The 17,033-nt window shown below is 56.0% G+C and overlaps 2 protein-coding genes across 2 annotated transcripts; both read left to right on the forward strand.

Moving 5' to 3' along the window:
• Nucleotides 1–272: 272 nt before the first annotated feature.
• Nucleotides 273–1,949, forward strand: Cdk2ap2 (cyclin dependent kinase 2 associated protein 2). The gene is made up of 4 exons (XM_038338496.2): nucleotides 273–455; nucleotides 759–859; nucleotides 947–1,079; nucleotides 1,444–1,949. Exons 1-4 carry the CDS (start codon nucleotides 374–376, stop codon nucleotides 1,509–1,511), a joined length of 384 nt encoding a protein of 127 aa, XP_038194424.1. The 5' UTR covers nucleotides 273–373; the 3' UTR covers nucleotides 1,512–1,949.
• Nucleotides 1,950–3,020: 1,071 nt separating this feature from the next.
• Pitpnm1 (phosphatidylinositol transfer protein membrane associated 1) lies at nucleotides 3,021–16,711 on the forward strand. Its single transcript, XM_038327854.2, has 24 exons — nucleotides 3,021–3,196; nucleotides 4,107–4,225; nucleotides 5,842–6,056; nucleotides 6,146–6,267; nucleotides 6,440–6,664; nucleotides 8,008–8,334; nucleotides 8,423–8,518; nucleotides 8,609–8,716; nucleotides 9,593–9,654; nucleotides 9,744–9,994; nucleotides 10,848–11,037; nucleotides 11,141–11,248; nucleotides 11,478–11,635; nucleotides 11,717–11,922; nucleotides 12,840–13,010; nucleotides 13,521–13,685; nucleotides 13,864–14,012; nucleotides 14,100–14,210; nucleotides 14,322–14,438; nucleotides 14,587–14,735; nucleotides 14,822–14,971; nucleotides 15,049–15,232; nucleotides 15,485–15,613; nucleotides 16,215–16,711. Exons 2-24 carry the CDS (start codon nucleotides 4,148–4,150, stop codon nucleotides 16,476–16,478), a joined length of 3,735 nt encoding a protein of 1,244 aa, XP_038183782.1. The 5' UTR covers nucleotides 3,021–3,196; nucleotides 4,107–4,147; the 3' UTR covers nucleotides 16,479–16,711.
• Nucleotides 16,712–17,033: the final 322 nt, after the last annotated feature.

Raw genomic sequence — 17,033 nt, forward strand, 5'->3', positions numbered from 1 at the left:
GCCGAGGCCCCGCCTCTCGGACCTCGGGACTAATCGGATTGAAAGCGCGCCGGCCCCGGGCCCCGAACTCGCCAATTGAGGAGGGCGGCAGTCACCGCCCAATCCGGGGCAGACAGGTGCGAGGTCCGGAAGCTGGAGACCAATCAGCAGCGGTTGCGGCCTGCGGGGGCTGGGCTCAGCCAATGAGGCTTCTCGAGTGACAGCTGAGCGCGCCAATCGAGAGTGAGGAGCGGTCGTGCCCGCCCGCCCTTCCGGCCGGAGCTCTATTTACCAGGGGCGTGCAGCCTGCTTGCCAATCAGAGAGCGGCTGAGCGGCCGGACAGCCAACCCCGGAGGAGCGGCCGGCTGGCGGCCGCGATACCCAGGAGTTGGGATGTCCTACAAACCTATCGCTCCCGCCCCCAGCAGTACCCCCGGCTCCAGTACCCCCGGGCCAGGCACTCCGGTCCCTACAGGTGAGGCTCTAACTCCACCCTTGCTCCCCTTGCCCGGGCGGTCTAGGTCCCGAAGAGAAGAGGCTCGAGTTTTGCCGTACGCGGCCTGCTAGGCGAGCCTTACTCAGCCTCAGTTTGCTGGCCTGAGAAGTGGGCGTGGTCACGTAGAGCTTGTAGGTGGAGCGCAGCGGGGAGGAGTGTGTCTCTGAAGTTGTTCGGCTTGGAATGAAGAAGCCTGCCTCTGGAGATAGGCGAACAGTCCAGGGCTTGGAAAGCTGTGACGAGGCCCTTGCCACACTCTGACCTCTTACTCTGCTTTTGCAGCCGGAAGTGTCCCATCGCCATCGGGCTCGGTGCCTGGAGCTGCAGCACCCTTCAGGCCACTGTTTAACGACTTTGGACCGCCCTCCATGGGGTATGTACAGGTGAGTGTGGCCAAGAACTTGCTTATGGTGGAGGACAGGAGATCCCCTCGGGGTCTGAGGTCACTTCTCTATTTTCTTTGGACGCAGGCGATGAAGCCGCCTGGTTCCCAGGGCTCTCAGAGCACCTACACGGACCTGCTGTCTGTCATCGAGGAGATGGGCAAAGAGATCCGGCCCACCTATGCTGGTAGCAAGAGTGCCATGGAGCGCCTGAAGAGAGGTGAGGGAAGCCACAGTCCCGCCCGTTCTCTGCCCAGGACACAAACACTGAACGCTAAGACGAAACGTTAAGGAGTTTATCTAGAGTCAGTGCGGACACCTGGGCTAGCCTAGATTAAACCAGAACCTCTAGATACAGACAGGTGTTTCAAAATGAACTTGAGTCCGTTTCCCAGAAGGTGCCTGGGAGCTCAGGATGAAGGTGAGGGTTAGCTAAACCCTTAATCGTATCCATATTAGATTAGAGCTGCTCTTGCTGAACCAGAAAGGGGGTGGGGGAGCGTCTGCTCTGAAGCGTGGGAGTGGTGGCTGTGGAAGGCTGCTGAGACCCTGTCTGTGACTTCCCTGTCCCCACCCCACCTCAGGCATCATCCATGCCCGGGCGCTGGTCAGAGAGTGCTTGGCAGAGACAGAACGCAACGCCCGCACGTAACAGGAAGCACCTTGGCCTTTCCGTCGGGACCTTTCCGGCCACCGCAGAGTACCTGCTTCTCCTTGGCCTTCACCCCAAGTTGCTTCCTATCCTGGGCTTCCTGTCCTGTGTCCCTTGGTGGGCGTCCTCCAGGAGCCAGGTAGCAGGTCTTCCTCCAGTTGGCTGTACAAGCGGGACTCCTCCTCTGCACGAGTGGGCAGAGAGGTCGCCGTGAGTCCCACCCCTGGCCTGCTCACAGTGCTGATCCAGCCGGAGCTTGCTTCTCTCCGCGGCCCCACCACATCGCACTTAACTTCTTGAGTCTTAGTCCGGGCCTCCTCCCCCTCCAGCAGGAGTGCAGGTCTCCCGGCCTCGTCTCTGGGGCCACAGCCGACTTTTTTTGGTGTGTCTTTTACTAAATATGCCCTTTTTATATAAATAAAAGATGATTTGGAGTCATTCAGTTCTGAGCCTTTCCTCTGGGGAAGCCTGAGCGGACCAGACAGGAGGGGAAGGGCAGAGCCGGAATCGGGGCGGCTGCTTGAACCTAGTTTTCCTTCCTACCCAGTCCATTGCCACCTTCTCCGGCTCTCGCCCGCCTTCCAGCTGGGGGAGTAGCTGAAAGGCCAGAACCCCAGCGGAGGGGAAGCCTGCATCGTGCGGTGCCACCAGGGGGCAGCGCAGGACCTTGGCTGCCATCACAGCTGGAGGCACTGTGGGGCAGCCACAGCCTGGAGGGCCCTTCCTCTGGATTGGCAGGCGTGCCTGGCAGGGTGAAAATACCAGTTCACTTAAGCCTCTCCCTTGAATGCCCTAATGCTCCTACACTACCCTCCATTCTAAATTGTCCTGGGAAGGCACGAACTACACCAGGCCACTTAACTCCTCGGGGAGGCAGTTAGATGCACCCTTCCCCCAGCACCTTGGCTTGATGCTGCATCCACTGTCCCGACAACTTCCACCAGGCTGGGTGTGGCTCCATGAGCCAGACTCGGTGTCTTGGCCTTTGTACAGAGTCGGGCAGCTCAGATGGGCGGCCAAGTTTGAGAACCTAGCAGCCATAAGTGGTGAAGGACTTGGGCTCCATTAAGGGGATGGCCAAGCGAATTGTAGTGACAGAGGCCTCTACCTGGGCATGTAGCTGAGTGACCCTGAAATCCCAACCCTAGGCAGAAGCAAGTGAGAGCGGAAAGTTTTTGGCTAACTTTGGGGTGCAGCGTTTCCTCTACCCTGGGACCCATTCATGTCAAAGTCCACCTCTTCAACACACACAGGAGGGCTGCCCTGGCTGGGCCAGGGTGGGAAATGAAACCGAGAATCCTTTGGGTGTCCAGACAGCACAAAAGTAAAAGACTGTGACTTTTGGGTACCGGCTTTTTCCTCACCTCATCTACCTCTCGGAGAAGGAAGGCAGGGGCCTGTTCTGCTGCGCCGCAGGAGGGACTGCCCCGACCCTACCGGGGTGGGGAGGGCCTGCCGGGCCCAGGAAGGGGGCGGGGCGGTCGCAGTGACGCGGCGGGGAGGGACAGCAGGGGCGCCGGCGGGCAGATCGGGAAAAAGGTCGGGGCTATGGGCCGGCTCTGCGCCTCCAGAGGGTCGGGCTCCCTCTGGAATCCGAGGCCGCGGCTGGGGGCGCAACGGACTCCCACCTTGGGGCCGGCCGCCCCTGCCCGGGCCGGGTGAGGGGCGCCCGCCAGAAGCTAGAGGTGAGCGGGGACGTCGGTGAGCGGGCGGGTCAAGAGCGCGCCTGGAGACTGGGACGCCTAGCAGGGGGAAGTGGGGACAAGGGCCTCTCGCCCGCCCGCCCGCCCGCCCGCTGGGTGAGTTGGGGTAGGAGGGGTGTCTGCAGCGGAACTGTAGCGCCGGGCCGGGACGCAGGTGGGTAGAGCGGGCCTCCCAGGGCCGAGGCCCGAGGGATACCAATGGACCGTTCCTGCACCAGCCCGGAATGGGCAACCTCGTGGGAGGATGATGGGTGGCTGCAAGGACGAGTGGAGAGCCGGCGCGGACCGAGGGTACAGTTCAGGACCCGGGTATCCACTAGGGTGGTGAAGGCAGGTTTGGGGGGCGTAGAGGGATTTATCTGGCACCGAAAGGTTAAGTTAACATTGGCAGAGGCACATGGGGGCCGCTCCCTGAGAGACACCTTGGGGTTACAAGGATTTAAGTGGATTTCTGGGAGTGGGGTCCACGGAACCCCACCGACTTCGGGGATGAAGTGAAGGGGGCGGGTCCCTAAGGTTCTGGTCTTGGAAGGCGGGCGCGGTTCGTGGATGCTGTCTGGGAAGGGCGCTGGACGCGGCCGCGGTAGAGACGCGAGGCTGGCCTTGCGGCGTGTCTGCCCGAGTCCGCCGCTCTGGGGGGCCCGCGTCAGTGCGCGGTTGCCATGACGACAGGCGGGCGGGGGGCGGGGGTTGCGTGGAAAAGAGGTCAGCTCTGAGCCTCGTTGCTGCTCCGGGCTCCGGCGGCGCGGGAGGCAACACTGGGTTCGCCTCTGCTTCCCCCGCGGTGGGCCCGGGCATGGGGTTCCGCGACCCGAGCCCCTCCGCGGGCGTGCAGGGCTCGGGACCGCGCACCGCCACCCTGCACTGACGGGCGCGCGGTACCCTGCGCTAGGAGGAGAGGAGGCCGCACGCGGTCAGCGGAGCATCTTCAGGATGCTCATCAAGGAGTACCACATCCTGCTGCCCATGAGCTTGGACGAGTACCAGGTGGCCCAGCTCTACATGATCCAGGTGAGAACGGTGGGGAGGGCTGTACTGGAACCGTGCTTCATGGTGGAGTGAAGCAAGAATTCGCAGGCCGCAGGGGGATAGTTCCGCTGGATCCCCCCCCCCCCCAACACACACACACACCAGTTCCGTTAGTGGGTTCTGTCGCCCAGAAGAGGAAAACAGACATCCTTTGGATATTAAAGCGGAAGGGAGGGGCAGAGGGGCAGAAGGGCAGGAAAGGCCAAGGGGTGCTTTCCATCCATTAAATGCCCAGCCCGCACAGCCTGCATATGGTCTCCTTTAATCCTAAGAATCTGTAATCCCGTGGGGGAAGGGAAAGCAGTCTATGAGGAGACTGGGAAGCCAGGGATGCTAGGTGGTAGGTAGCTTAAGCTGGAAGGGGTTCTGGGAAGAAGTGTAGAATCGTAGCGTTCCCAGGAGATCAGAAAGATGGCATGTAGATCAGGCCCCCAAACTGTGGCAGGGACTAGATGGTGAGGAAGGGCATCTTCCTTGGGCTATGAGAAAGATGCTAGATCAAGGCAAGCTATCAGGACTTTAGAGGGTCTGGGCCAGGTCTGTTTACTAGACCTATAGAGTATGAGTCTAGGAGTAGAGAAGGCCACAGCCCACCTTGGTGGGGTTGACAGAGCTATCAAAGGACAGCTGGAGGCTCTCTCACTGTGAAAGATGTCACAGGAGCTGGGAATAAGGTCCTGAAGGGAAGGAGGCAAGTCAAGTCTGAGAGGTGGTGGTGTTGCTACTCCTGAGCATATTCATCATGTTCTACTACTGAGCTTGCTCAGACGTTTCTGCTTTAGCCTCCTACCCTGTGCACACACACACCACATGTTCCAGCCGTGGTCATGCCGTCCTCTCGGTCAGATCTCCCGTGACCCATCTTCTCACATTCTCTGCTCTTTACTCTTGGCCTTGCCTTCCTTTCTCAGAGCATGTGCTTCCTTCCTGTTTCCTGTTTCCTGTTTCCCTTTGCTAAGTTGTGGCAGGTGGAGGTTCTGTTTGTCAACAAATCCCAGTTCTCCATCCCAAACAATTAATGACCAGATCAAGTGTGAGGTTGCAGAGCCCTATGGGAACAGGGCAGAACCTATGATCTCAACTCCAGGAAGTTGCAGGGACCTGAAAAGACCATGCAGGCTGCAGAGATAAGAGCACTTGCTGCTCTTGCAAAGGACCTGGATTTTGCTCCCAGCATCCATATGGCAACTTACAATCAACTATAACTCCAAATCCTGGAATCCAGTCCCCCTTTTGGGCACCAGACATGCATTGCTGCACATAAATACAGGCAGGCAAACGCTCATACACTCAGAATAAAATGAACAAGCCTTAGCCGGGCGGTGGTGGCGCACGCCTTTAATCCCAGCACTCGGGAGGCAGAGGCAGGCGGATCTCTGTGAGTTCGAGACCAGCCTGGTCTACAAGAGCTAGTTCCAGGATAGGCTTCAAAGCTACAGAGAAACCCTGTCTCGAAAAACCAAAAAAAAAAAAAAAAAAAAAAAAAAAAAAGAACAAGCCTTTTTAAAAAAAAGGCTATGCAAAGAACCAGAACCAAGCTGAGGACCCCAGGATTTAAGCTAGGGGCTGAGTTCCCTATTCTCTGTCCTGGGCTGCAGAAAAAGAGCCGGGAGGAGTCTAGCGGTGAGGGGAGCGGTGTGGAGATCCTGGCCAACCGGCCCTACACAGACGGGCCTGGAGGCAGCGGACAGTACACACATAAGGTGTACCACGTGGGCTCCCACATCCCAGGCTGGTTCCGGGCACTGCTGCCCAAGGCTGCTCTGCAGGTAGAAGAAGAATCCTGGAATGCTTACCCCTACACCCGAACACGGTGAGTGTGTGCAGTGGGCACAGGCTCAGGACTGTTAAGGAAACAGTGCTTGTGGGCACAGCACTGACTTTCATTCTGCCCTCTGCCAGGTACACCTGCCCCTTTGTGGAGAAATTCTCCATTGAGATAGAGACCTACTACCTGCCTGATGGGGGGCAGCAGCCTAACGTCTTCAACCTGAGTGGGGCTGAGAGGAGACAGAGAATCCTGGGTGAGGTCTTCTAGGGACCCCTGCTGTTGTTCCCTGGTGGGCAGTCTCGGACAAGCCCTATTTCTAACTCATCTTCCTGTCTCTGGAAAGCTTTCCTCCTAACCCTTGGGGTGAGGGTAGAGATTAGAAACGGGGGGCTTGATTTACTTAGTGCTGGCTGAAACCTCCTCAGACACCATTGACATCGTGCGGGATGCTGTGGCCCCTGGAGAGTACAAAGCAGAAGAGGACCCCCGGCTGTACCGCTCAGTCAAGACCGGCCGAGGGCCGCTGGCTGATGACTGGGCACGGACGGCGGCCCAGACAGGACCTCTCATGTGTGCTTATAAGCTGTGCAAGGTTGAGTTCCGCTACTGGGGCATGCAGGCCAAGATTGAGCAGTTCATCCATGATGTCGGTGAGCATCCAGATGAGGAATACCCAGCATGCACTAGGCCTGTTTGGAACCAAGAATGCTCCCATCCACTGGGGACATGGCAACATGAAGCCATCTAGGATAGAACACAGGCAGGGGAGGGGGCAGGGGCATAGTGTAGCCTGTCTACGAGTCAAAGGAGCTTGCTTTGAGGTACCTGAAAGAATTAGGGGGCAAGCAGTTGGCAGCATGGTCTCCGAGGCCCATGCTGCCTCTGGTCCTCAAAGATGTAGTGGCCTTTGTGATGTTCTGATGAGTTTGGGAATGCCAAATGGCTCTCAGGAGGCTCACCAGCCCTCACAGGGTTTGTTGAAGGATGCATGCTAGGAAGCACTAATTCCAGGACTGTTTTCCTCAGGGTGCCCTCCTTTCCCCAGCACCCAGGGTCACAGCTATGACCCTGATGTTGAAGACCCAGTTCTAAGCCTCTTCTGAACCAACCCCCACCCCAGCAGAGTTGCTACCCAGCCCCGCTTGCTTGTTAGGTCTGAGAGACCCCCAGGTGCTGGAGTTCTATAGCCTGGGTTCTGCTTCATCCACTGCTGACCCCCTGTGGCTGTCCCAGCAAGCTGTGAGCCATCTCGGCACCTTCATGTTGCTTTCTGACATGAGAAAGAGGTGAAGATAGTGACAGCCAGATCCTTGAAAGTCACTTTTATTGCGGGGCCTCCTTTGGCACCCATGACATCCCCCTAAGACAGGGACTACTGCCATTTCCATTCGGCAGACAAGGGCACTGAATTTAGAAAGTGATTCAGACTCCCTGTAATGCACTTGGAAAAGACCAGAAAGCACAAATAAGAAAATGAGAATTACCAACATACAACTTCTATTAGGATACTAATGCATCTCCTTCCAGAGGTTTGTAATTCAACCATTATTACTTTACTTTCTAGATTCTTCCAAGTCTCTTAACTTTATTTTTCTCCTTAAGATGAAAATATCCCAGAATGAGTATTGTCTTTTGCTCCTCCCTTTGAGGATTGCCAAAATTTCCATTAACTGCTAACACCTTCATTAACCATGACAATTTCATTAACTGTTAACACCTTAATTAACTGTTAGCTCCTCAGCAGAAGTCAGCAGGAAGCTGCTGAAAGCCAGCCACAAGCCTTAGTCCTGTCTGCTAAAGTGCAGGGGTCAGTGCTCCAAGTGTCCAGATAGACAAGAAAGGGCAGGGAGACAAATGCACAGACCCTCCTCCACTGTGTGGAGGGTGGTTTGCCTAAGGAAGTCATTACCTACCCTTGAGGACTGGGCATGTGGCTGCAAGGGCAGGGAAATAGTGGTGGGAGGCATGGTTCTGATGCCTAGGGCATCTGCAGGTCTGCGCAGGGTGATGCTTCGGGCCCACCGCCAGGCCTGGTGTTGGCAGGATGAGTGGATAGAACTGAGCATGGCTGACATCCGGGCTCTGGAGGAGGAGACTGCACGCATGCTAGCTCAGCGCATGGCCAAGTGCAACACTGGCAGTGAGGGGCCTGAGGCCCAGACCCCTGGGAAACCCAGCACTGAGGCCCGGCCCGGGACCAGCGTTGCTGGCACCCCCGATGGGCCTGAGGCCCCTCCTGGTCCTGACGCCTCACCAGATGCCAGCTTTGGGAAGCAGTGGTCCTCATCCTCCCGTTCTTCCTACTCATCCCAACATGGAGGTGAGACTTGGGGTTCTGGATCTGGGGATGGGAGGGAGCCACTCACCCCGACCTGGTCACCTAAGCTGAAGCCCAGGTGGTCCGGCAGGTGGTGTGTCTCCACAGAGCTTGTCTGAGTGGCGCATGCAGAACATTGCTCGAGACTCAGAGAACAGCTCTGAGGAAGAATTCTTCGATGCCCACGGTCAGCAGAGAAGCCATATTTGTGGAGGGTGGGAGTATTGGAGAGTTCTTAAGACACCCCATCCCATGACACAACCCCTTGTCCCCTCAGAAGGCTTCTCGGACAGCGATGAGGTCTTCCCCAAGGAGATGACCAAGTGGAACTCCAATGATTTTATTGATGCCTTTGCCTCCCCAACTGAGGTAGAGGGGGCTCCAGGTAAAGACCTCACCTCAGGGTACCACACACCAGCACCCAGTGTGCAGCAGGAACTCAGAACAGCTCAGCCCTGAGTGAAAGGGGCCTGAGGAGTGTCAGTCTGGGGGGGGAGTATCTCATCAGTATTCAGATGACAAATGGAGGGATAAAGGGTGAGATGATGGGTGAGAGAAATGCAGGCAGGCCTGGTGGCGACAGGGAAGCAATCCCTGGGTATTGAGGAAGACTTTCCACTGGGTCCAGTGTCTACACTGGGTTTAAAGGATTGAACCAGTGCTGCCCAACAGAGCTGAGACAGTGGAAATGTCCTAGGTCTGAGCCACTCACATAACCGCTAGCACCGTGTGACTTAAAATGGGTTTTTGGTTTGGTTTTGGTTTTGGTTTTTTGTTTATTTTTTTGACAGGGTTTCTCTGTGTAGTCTTGGCTGTCCTGGAACTCATTCTGTAAACCAGGCTGGCCTCAAACTCAGAGATTCGCCTGCCTCTGTGTGCCACCACTGCCCGACTCTTATATTGCATTTTAATTCATTTCAGTATAAATAGCCCTGTGTGGCTTGTGGTTGCAATGTTGTTTCCTTGAGATGGTTGTTGATATGTTTTGTTGATCTTCTGTGATTTTATTTGGAGGTAGGCTCCTAAGCCCTTCCGCTTACTAGGCAAGTGCTCTACCACTGAGCTAAGTCCTCAATCCTGTGATTTACTATGTCATATGGGTCAGGGCTAGCATGAGGAAAAGGCTGGAATGTAAAATGGCCTGCAGGTTTGGGTAAGAGTAAGATAGGGAGCATCAGGCAGTCATGACTGGGGTACCTGAAGTGCCAGTGAGAGGATCCTAGTGGCCTCCGGTCCCCTCATTGGCTCCCCTTTCCCTTAGATCCTGTAATTATGGCTACCAAAGGCATTGAAGATGGGGCCCGAGCTCCCAGGGACTCAGAGGCAAGTATGTTCAGCTCCCCTAGTCCGTGCTCTGCTCGCTTGCTGGCTGACCACTGATCTGATGCCTCATACTGCATTGTGTCCCTCAGGGCCTGGATGGAGCGGGGGACCTGGGGGTTGAAGCATGCTCTGTGCATGCCCTCTTCCTCATCCTTCACAGCGGCAGCATCCTGGACTCTGGCCCTGGAGACACCAGCTCCAAGCAGGCTGATGTGCAAACACTGAGCGCAGCCTTTGAGGCCGTCACCCGAGTCCATTTCCCTGAGGCCCTGGGTCATGTAGCGCTGCGGCTGGTGCCCTGCCCACCCATCTGTGCAGCTGCCTATGCCCTCGTCTCCAAGTACTGGCCAGGAGTGGAAGGGTGGAGCACACACAGGGTCCCAAGGGGCAGTTATCTATGGGGGGCTCCCAAGATCGGGGAGGTCCTGGGGATGGGAGAAGAATCACATTCTGCAACCAGTCCTGGTCATGAATGGACTAGTTCTGTATTGGTTTGTTTGATTTTGATTTTATTGCTAGTTTATGTGTGTGGGTTTTTTGTCTTCTGTGTCCCACGTATGTGGTTAGTGCCCAGAGGCCAGAAGAGGTTATCTGATCCCCTGGGACTGTAGTTACAGACAGTTGTGAGCTGCCATGTGGGTGTTGGGAATTGAATCCAGGTCCTCTGGAAGAGCAGCCAGTGCTCTTAACTGCTGAGACAGTGTTCTAGCCCCTGACTTTGCTTTTCTGAGACCTGGTTTCACTCCAGCCCAGGCTGGCTTAGAACTCAGAGTGGCTGAGGTTGGCCTCAACTTGTGAGACTCCTAGTTCAGCCTTCAGAGCAGTGGTTCTCAACCCATGGGCTGCAACCCCCAAAAGACCATCAGCAAACACTACTATTTTCAATTCATAATGGTAGCAAAATTATTATGAATTGATGACAAAAATAATTTATGATTGAGGGTCACCACAAGATAAACTTTATTATTAAAGAATCTCAGGGTTAGGAGTGTTGAGAACCCCTTCTCTAGAGTGCTGGGGTCACAGGGTACACCATCATGCCTGGATATGAAAAGACCTGATCAGTGGTGCCCCTCAAATGCCTCTCAGGTCTAACACCCCACAAAGGACGCTTGCTAGCAGGCCCAGGGGAGTTGGTGGCAGTGGTTAAACTGAAGGCCCTTACCCACCCACCACACCTTCTCCTCCTGCAGCCTGAGCCCCTACAGCCATGATGGTGATAGCCTGTCCCGCTCCCAGGACCACATCCCGCTGGCCGCCCTGCCGCTGCTGGCCACCTCATCTGCCCGCTACCAGGGTGCTGTGGCCACTGTCATCGCTCGTACCAACCAGGCCTATGCAGCCTTCCTGCGCTCGTCGGAGGGCACAGGTTTCTGCGGGCAGGTCAGGGGTTAGACATGCTCCCAGGAAGCATCTGGTACCCCTGTAGCTGTGGTCCCATGTGGGTAGTGACAAAGCCTCTCAGTTGTCCCACCTTCTCACTCAGGTGGTGCTGATCGGAGATGGTGTTGGTGGCATCCTGGGCTTTGATGCGCTCTGCCACAGTGCCAGTGCAGGCACAGGGAGTCGGGGCAGCAGCCGCCGTGGGAGCATGGTCAGTGTGGCCAAACCCAGCCTCCTCAGGAGGGGGGTTGTCTCCATCTCTAGGTCTCTGCCCCCCTGGAATATGGATGGCCTCTTTGCATGTGGGCAGGGCCCCAGCTGCAAAGTTGAGTCTCTCTGGGACTCTGCCCATCCCAACCCCAAGTCTCTCTCACTTCCAAAGTAAGTAGGAATCATATAGTCTCAAGCTTAAGGATGCTTCTGTCTTTTGTTCCTTCTAGAGCAATGAGATGCTCTCCCCAGAGGTTGGCCCAGTAAGAGATCCACTGGCAAATGGGGTGGAGGTACTAGGTCGTGCTAGCCCAGAACCCTCCACGCTACCTACTCAGCGTACCTCCGGTGACATGGCCAGTTCTGAGCCTGATGGCTCTCAGAACAGGTGACATTCCTGCCTAATAACCCTTGCCCTGAGCATAGGCTGAACTTGAGAAGCAACACTGAGTTTCTCCTTTCTCCACAGCCTACAGGTAGCCTCCACAGCCTCCTCTGCTGGGGAGCCCCGTCGGGCAAGCACAGCCTCCTGTCCACCGGCTGCCAGTTCTGAGGCTTCTGATGGCCCCACCAATGCTGCTCGCCTGGACTTCAAGGTCTCAGGCTTCTTCCTCTTTGGCTCCCCATTGGGCCTGGTGCTGGCTCTACGCAAAACCGTGATGCCCGCCTTGGAAGGTGAGCCCTTGGGGTAAAAGGGGTGCTCTTCATCTGCTTGGTTTGCTTCTTCCCCGTCTCTGCTAGCCTTGCTGGCTCACTTGAGACAGGGGCATTCTTACTGTTCTTCCTCACATCAAAGTAATAGCTTGGCTAGGAAGGGAGAGGTGGAAGGCCCGAAAGGATATGCCTAGGCTATGTCCCAAAGTGGATCGGGGGATCTTCTTTGTGTGAAAGGTATTCTATGTAAGAACGGGCTCCCAAGGCTGGAAAGTTGGCTTAGTGGTTAAGAGTGCTTGTTGCTCTTACAAAGGACCTGGGTTCAATTCCCAGGACCCACATGGAGTTTGCCACCATCGGTAGTAACTCAGTTCCAGAGTATCTGATGCCCTTTTCTTGCCCTCTGAGCTCCAGGCATGTACGTGGTATACATACATACATGCAGACAAACACTCATACATATAAAGTAAATAAATCTAAAAGGAAATTTAAGAAACATAGCAGGCTGGGCGGTAGTGGCACATGCCTTTAATCCCAGCATTCAGGAGGCAGAGGCAGGTAGATCTCTGAGTTTGAGGCCAGCCTGGTCTATAAGAGCTAGTTCCAGGACAGGTTCCAAAGCTACAGAGAAACCCTGTTTCAAGAAACAAAAAACAAAAACATAGCAGTCACTGAAGGCTTCTACTGCTGCTTGGCCAGGAGACCCGTGCAATGCCTGGTTTAAACCCCGCCCCCCTCGGGCCGGTGGAGTGGCACACATAGAACACACCTTTAATCTCGGCATTCAAGAGACAGAGGCAGGCAGATTGCTTTGAATTATAAGTCAGCCTGGTTTACAGAGTGAGCTCCAGGACAGTCAGGGCTATGTAGAGAGACTGTCTCAAAAACAAACCAAACCAAACAAAAACCCTCTCCTTGTCTATCTTCTGGGTATCCAGTGGCTCAGATGCGCCCAGCCTGCGAGCAGATCTACAACCTCTTCCATGCTGCTGACCCCTGTGCCTCCCGCCTGGAGCCCCTGCTGGCCCCCAAGTTCCAGGCTATTGCCCCCCTGGCTGTACCACGTTACCAGAAGTTTCCCCTAGGAGATGGCTCATCCCTGCTGCTGGGTACAACTTCTCCTCCCCTAGCCAAAATTAAGGGGAGATAGAAACTGTAAAAGACAGGCAGTAGCCCCTACCTCATAGGTAATCTGTCATGTCACCCCTCCCAATGCAAGGACCCCTCCCCTTTTCCCCTTGTCACACAGGCAGTTAGGACTCCTAGGACTTTTGGATGTGGGTAACGTAGGAGCCAGTGACTAATCTAGAGAGGAGACGGAGGGATATTGGCACCATGTAAGGCTTCCATGTGTACTTGGAGGGCATGTAATGAGAGGGGAGTATGTAGTATATGTTTGCATGTTTTGGGGGTGGCAAGCATTCTGATAGGAATGTAGTTGACTACTGGGTACAACCAGAGACAATACTGTCCCCTGAAAATCTTCAGCCTCAGCCAAACAAAGAGGCTAGAAGGGAAGACAATAGCGGCCCAGGAATTGAGTTATCCTGGGACCTCTAGAAGAAGAGACATGGGGGGACCTGGCCCAGCCTGTGCTCAGGTTAGTCCTCTTTCCCCAGCGGATACTTTGCAGACCCACTCGGGCCTCTTCCTGGAAGAGCTGGAGATGATGGTGCCCTCCACGCCCACCTCGGCCAGTGGTGCTTTCTGGAAGGGCAATGAATTAGGCAGTGAGCAAACAGCCCAGCCAGCAGCCCCCAGCACCACCAGTGAGGTGGTTAAGAGTAAGTTGGCCAGCTACTGGCCTGTACTATCAGCCTGTCTGGAAGGGTATCCCTTCATAAAGTACATACACATTCTCCTAGCTAGATGGAAAGGGGGGAGGGGAGAGTCCCCATAGGCCAGGTAGATGGGCAGTGGGCAGCAGGCCACCCTGACGCGCTGCCCACCATGGCTGTGTAGTCCTGGAACGCTGGTGGGGAACCAAGCGGATCGACTATTCGCTGTACTGCCCTGAGGCACTCACCGCCTTTCCCACGGTCACGCTGCCCCACCTCTTCCACGCCAGCTACTGGGAGTCAGCCGATGTGGTGGCCTTCATTCTGCGCCAGGTGAGTGAAGCCAGGGATGTGGGCCAGAAGCAGGAAGCCTAGGACTGTGGAAGAGGGCTAGTGTTTCCTGCTGGGTGTCCTGAGCAGGTCATAGAGAAGGAGCGGCCACAGTTGACAGAGTGTGAGGAGCCGTCCATCTACAGCCCTGCCTTCCCCAGGGAGAAGTGGCAGCGTAAACGCACGCAGGTCAAGATCCGGGTATGTGCCCTGGTGCCAGAAGCCAACTTAAACATCTCCCCAGCATCCTCTTAAGTCCTCCCCACATCTGCATCCTTACCCAGTCCCAGTGTACCCTCTCTTTCCCACCAGAACGTCACTTCCAACCATCGGGCAAGTGACACCGTGGTATGTGAGGGCCGTCCCCAGGTGCTGAACGGGCGCTTCATGTATGGACCCTTGGATGTAGTCACACTCACTGGAGAGAAGGTCAGGACCGGATGCCCATGCTCCTGGTGTTTCCTACGTTGCTCTGTGGGGCCTGACCCCCCACTTCCTGCCCAGCCGGCCTCTGCTCTCACCCCCTGTGGAGCGGTGCACAGAGCTCTGCCTCCATCACCCTTGCCACCCCTTCCAGGTGGATATCTATGTCATGACACAGCCCCTGTCAGGCAAGTGGATCCACTTTGGCACCGAGGTCACCAACAGCTCGGGCCGCCTCACCTTCCCAGTGCCCTCAGAACGTGCACTGGGTATTGGCGTCTACCCCGTGCGCATGGTGGTCAGGTGAGCAGCAGGTATTTGGGCTCCAGTGGGGCTGGGCTCTGCCAGCCTTCCCCACTCCACTCAGGCTATTCCTCCCTGGACCCTAGGGGCGACCACACCTATGCTGAGTGCTGTCTGACTGTGGTTGCCAGAGGCACCGAGGCCGTGGTCTTCAGCATTGATGGCTCTTTCACAGCCAGTGTCTCCATCATGGGCAGCGACCCCAAGGTGCGCGCTGGCGCTGTGGACGTGGTCAGGTAGGAACTGCAGCCCTCCTGGCCACGATGACGGTCATCACTCTGGATTGTAGAGCTGAGTGGCTTCCATCTCACAGGCACTGGCAGGACGCAGGCTACCTGATTGTGTATGTAACTGGCCGGCCTGACATGCAAAAGCACCGTGTGGTAGCCTGGCTGTCGCAACACAACTTCCCCCATGGTGTTGTCTCCTTCTGTGATGGCCTCACCCATGACCCGCTGCGGCAGAAAGCTATGTTTCTGCAGAGCCTGGTGCAAGAGGTACTGTGACAGAAGGTGGTCCCAGCCTGCCCTCACCTCATCCCATACGACAGTGGTCCCATTCCTATCAACTTGGGCCTAAAGAAGTCTTTGTGGTCCTTAGGGCCAACAGGGGAGACTGAGCTGTGTTCACTGGAACCTTGTCCCCATCTCACCAACAGTGCTGCCCCCAAACAGCAATTGGGGAGTGCATGCTATGCCCCTAGCCCTATGGCTCCACCTGCAGGGCTGCTGACTGACTTCTTAACACAGGTAGAACTGAACATCGTGGCTGGATACGGGTCCCCAAAAGATGTTGCAGTGTACGCAGCTCTGGGACTGTCTCCAAACCAGACCTACATTGTGGGCCGTGCTGTACGTAAGCTTCAGGCACAGTGCCAGGTGAGACTTGAGAAGGCTGGGAACAGATTCCAGGGCCAAGGCTAACTTGTGCTGAGTCCTGCAAGTGTCAGACCTGAGGCAGGGGTCATAGTACAGCTGTAGCAAGTACAGCTGTGGTCAGACTAGAAGTGATCACCAAGGCTGTGACTGCTCAACACCTCAGATACTGATCCTTTTACTTTTATTGTGGCCTTGAGCAGGTGCTTGACCTTGCTGCGCTTCTGCTGGGGTTTGCGAATAATGCCAGCACTCGATACTCACTAGCTTATAACGAAGGTCTCATCATTCACTGCAGGTCAAAGGCTCAGGGCGAGGCCCAGGTGCTCACTAAATGCTAACTGCTGTTATTTCCCCAAGATGCCAGCTTAAGGATGAGTCCGGTCCAGGGAGAGAGGCTGGTCTGGGAGTAGACAAGGTGCCTGTCTCACGGTCCGGGGGTGTTGTCTGCTGGAGGCAGCTTCCTGGCCTGGCTGGGCCATGCGGTCACTTGCCACTATCACTCAGTTTACCTATTCTGTGCAGGAGCCTAGTGAGAGCAGGGAAGGTGGGGTATGGGCGTAAGGTTGGCAGTACCCTCATCCTTGCCTCCTTCTACCCACAGTTCCTGTCAGATGGCTATGTGGCCCACTTGGGCCAGCTGGAGGCAGGCTCCCACTCCCACCCCCCCTCAGGACCTCCAAGAGCTGCCCTGGCCAAAAGCAGCTATGCTGTGTCTGCCCCCGTGGACTTCCTCCGCAAGCAGAGCCAGCTGCTTCGCTCCAGAGGCCCCAGCCAGGTGGACCGTGAGGGTCCAGGAACGCCTCCCACCACCCTGGCCAGGGGCAAGACCCGAAGCATCAGCCTCAAGCTGGACAGTGAAGAGTGAGCGAACCGTGGCTGGGCCTGGGTTATTTATTAATACTCAAGGGGCCTCAGTGACTGGGAAACTGGGGCCCAGACCTTTGACCCCAGTCCTGGCCTCACACCCTGTATAGCTACTCCTCAGTATTACTTCCATGGGAGGGGGGACCTAGCCCCCAAGGAAGGAAGGAGGGAGTGGGCTAGGGCCCAGCAGCTTTTCCAGTGTGTGAACCCATGAAAATAAACAACTGCACCTTACCAAGTGCCCACTTGTCTGGGCCACTGAAGTGCTGGAAGGGGCGAGAACCTGCTCAGGGTCACGAAGGAGGGCCAGGCTAGAGCCTTCACTTTCCTCACTGTTCCTGGCTATTTTCCCAAGGTCACTTCCTAGATAGTCTGCCTAGTCCTTCCCCTGCCCAACCTGAGACAATGTTTGAGTTTATGAGAGTCCTATGACTTCTACTCTTCAGACCTTCTCACCCCTGCCCCCAAGGAAACCACTGTCTCCAAAAGCCAAAGCCAGGGGACCATGGGACCTGAGGCTGGAACAGAGTGGCCTATATGGGCCTGTGTTATCTAC

Source organism: Arvicola amphibius, chromosome 1 (genome assembly GCF_903992535.2).
Source record: "Arvicola amphibius chromosome 1, mArvAmp1.2, whole genome shotgun sequence".
Taxonomy (NCBI): Eukaryota; Metazoa; Chordata; class Mammalia; order Rodentia; family Cricetidae; genus Arvicola; species Arvicola amphibius.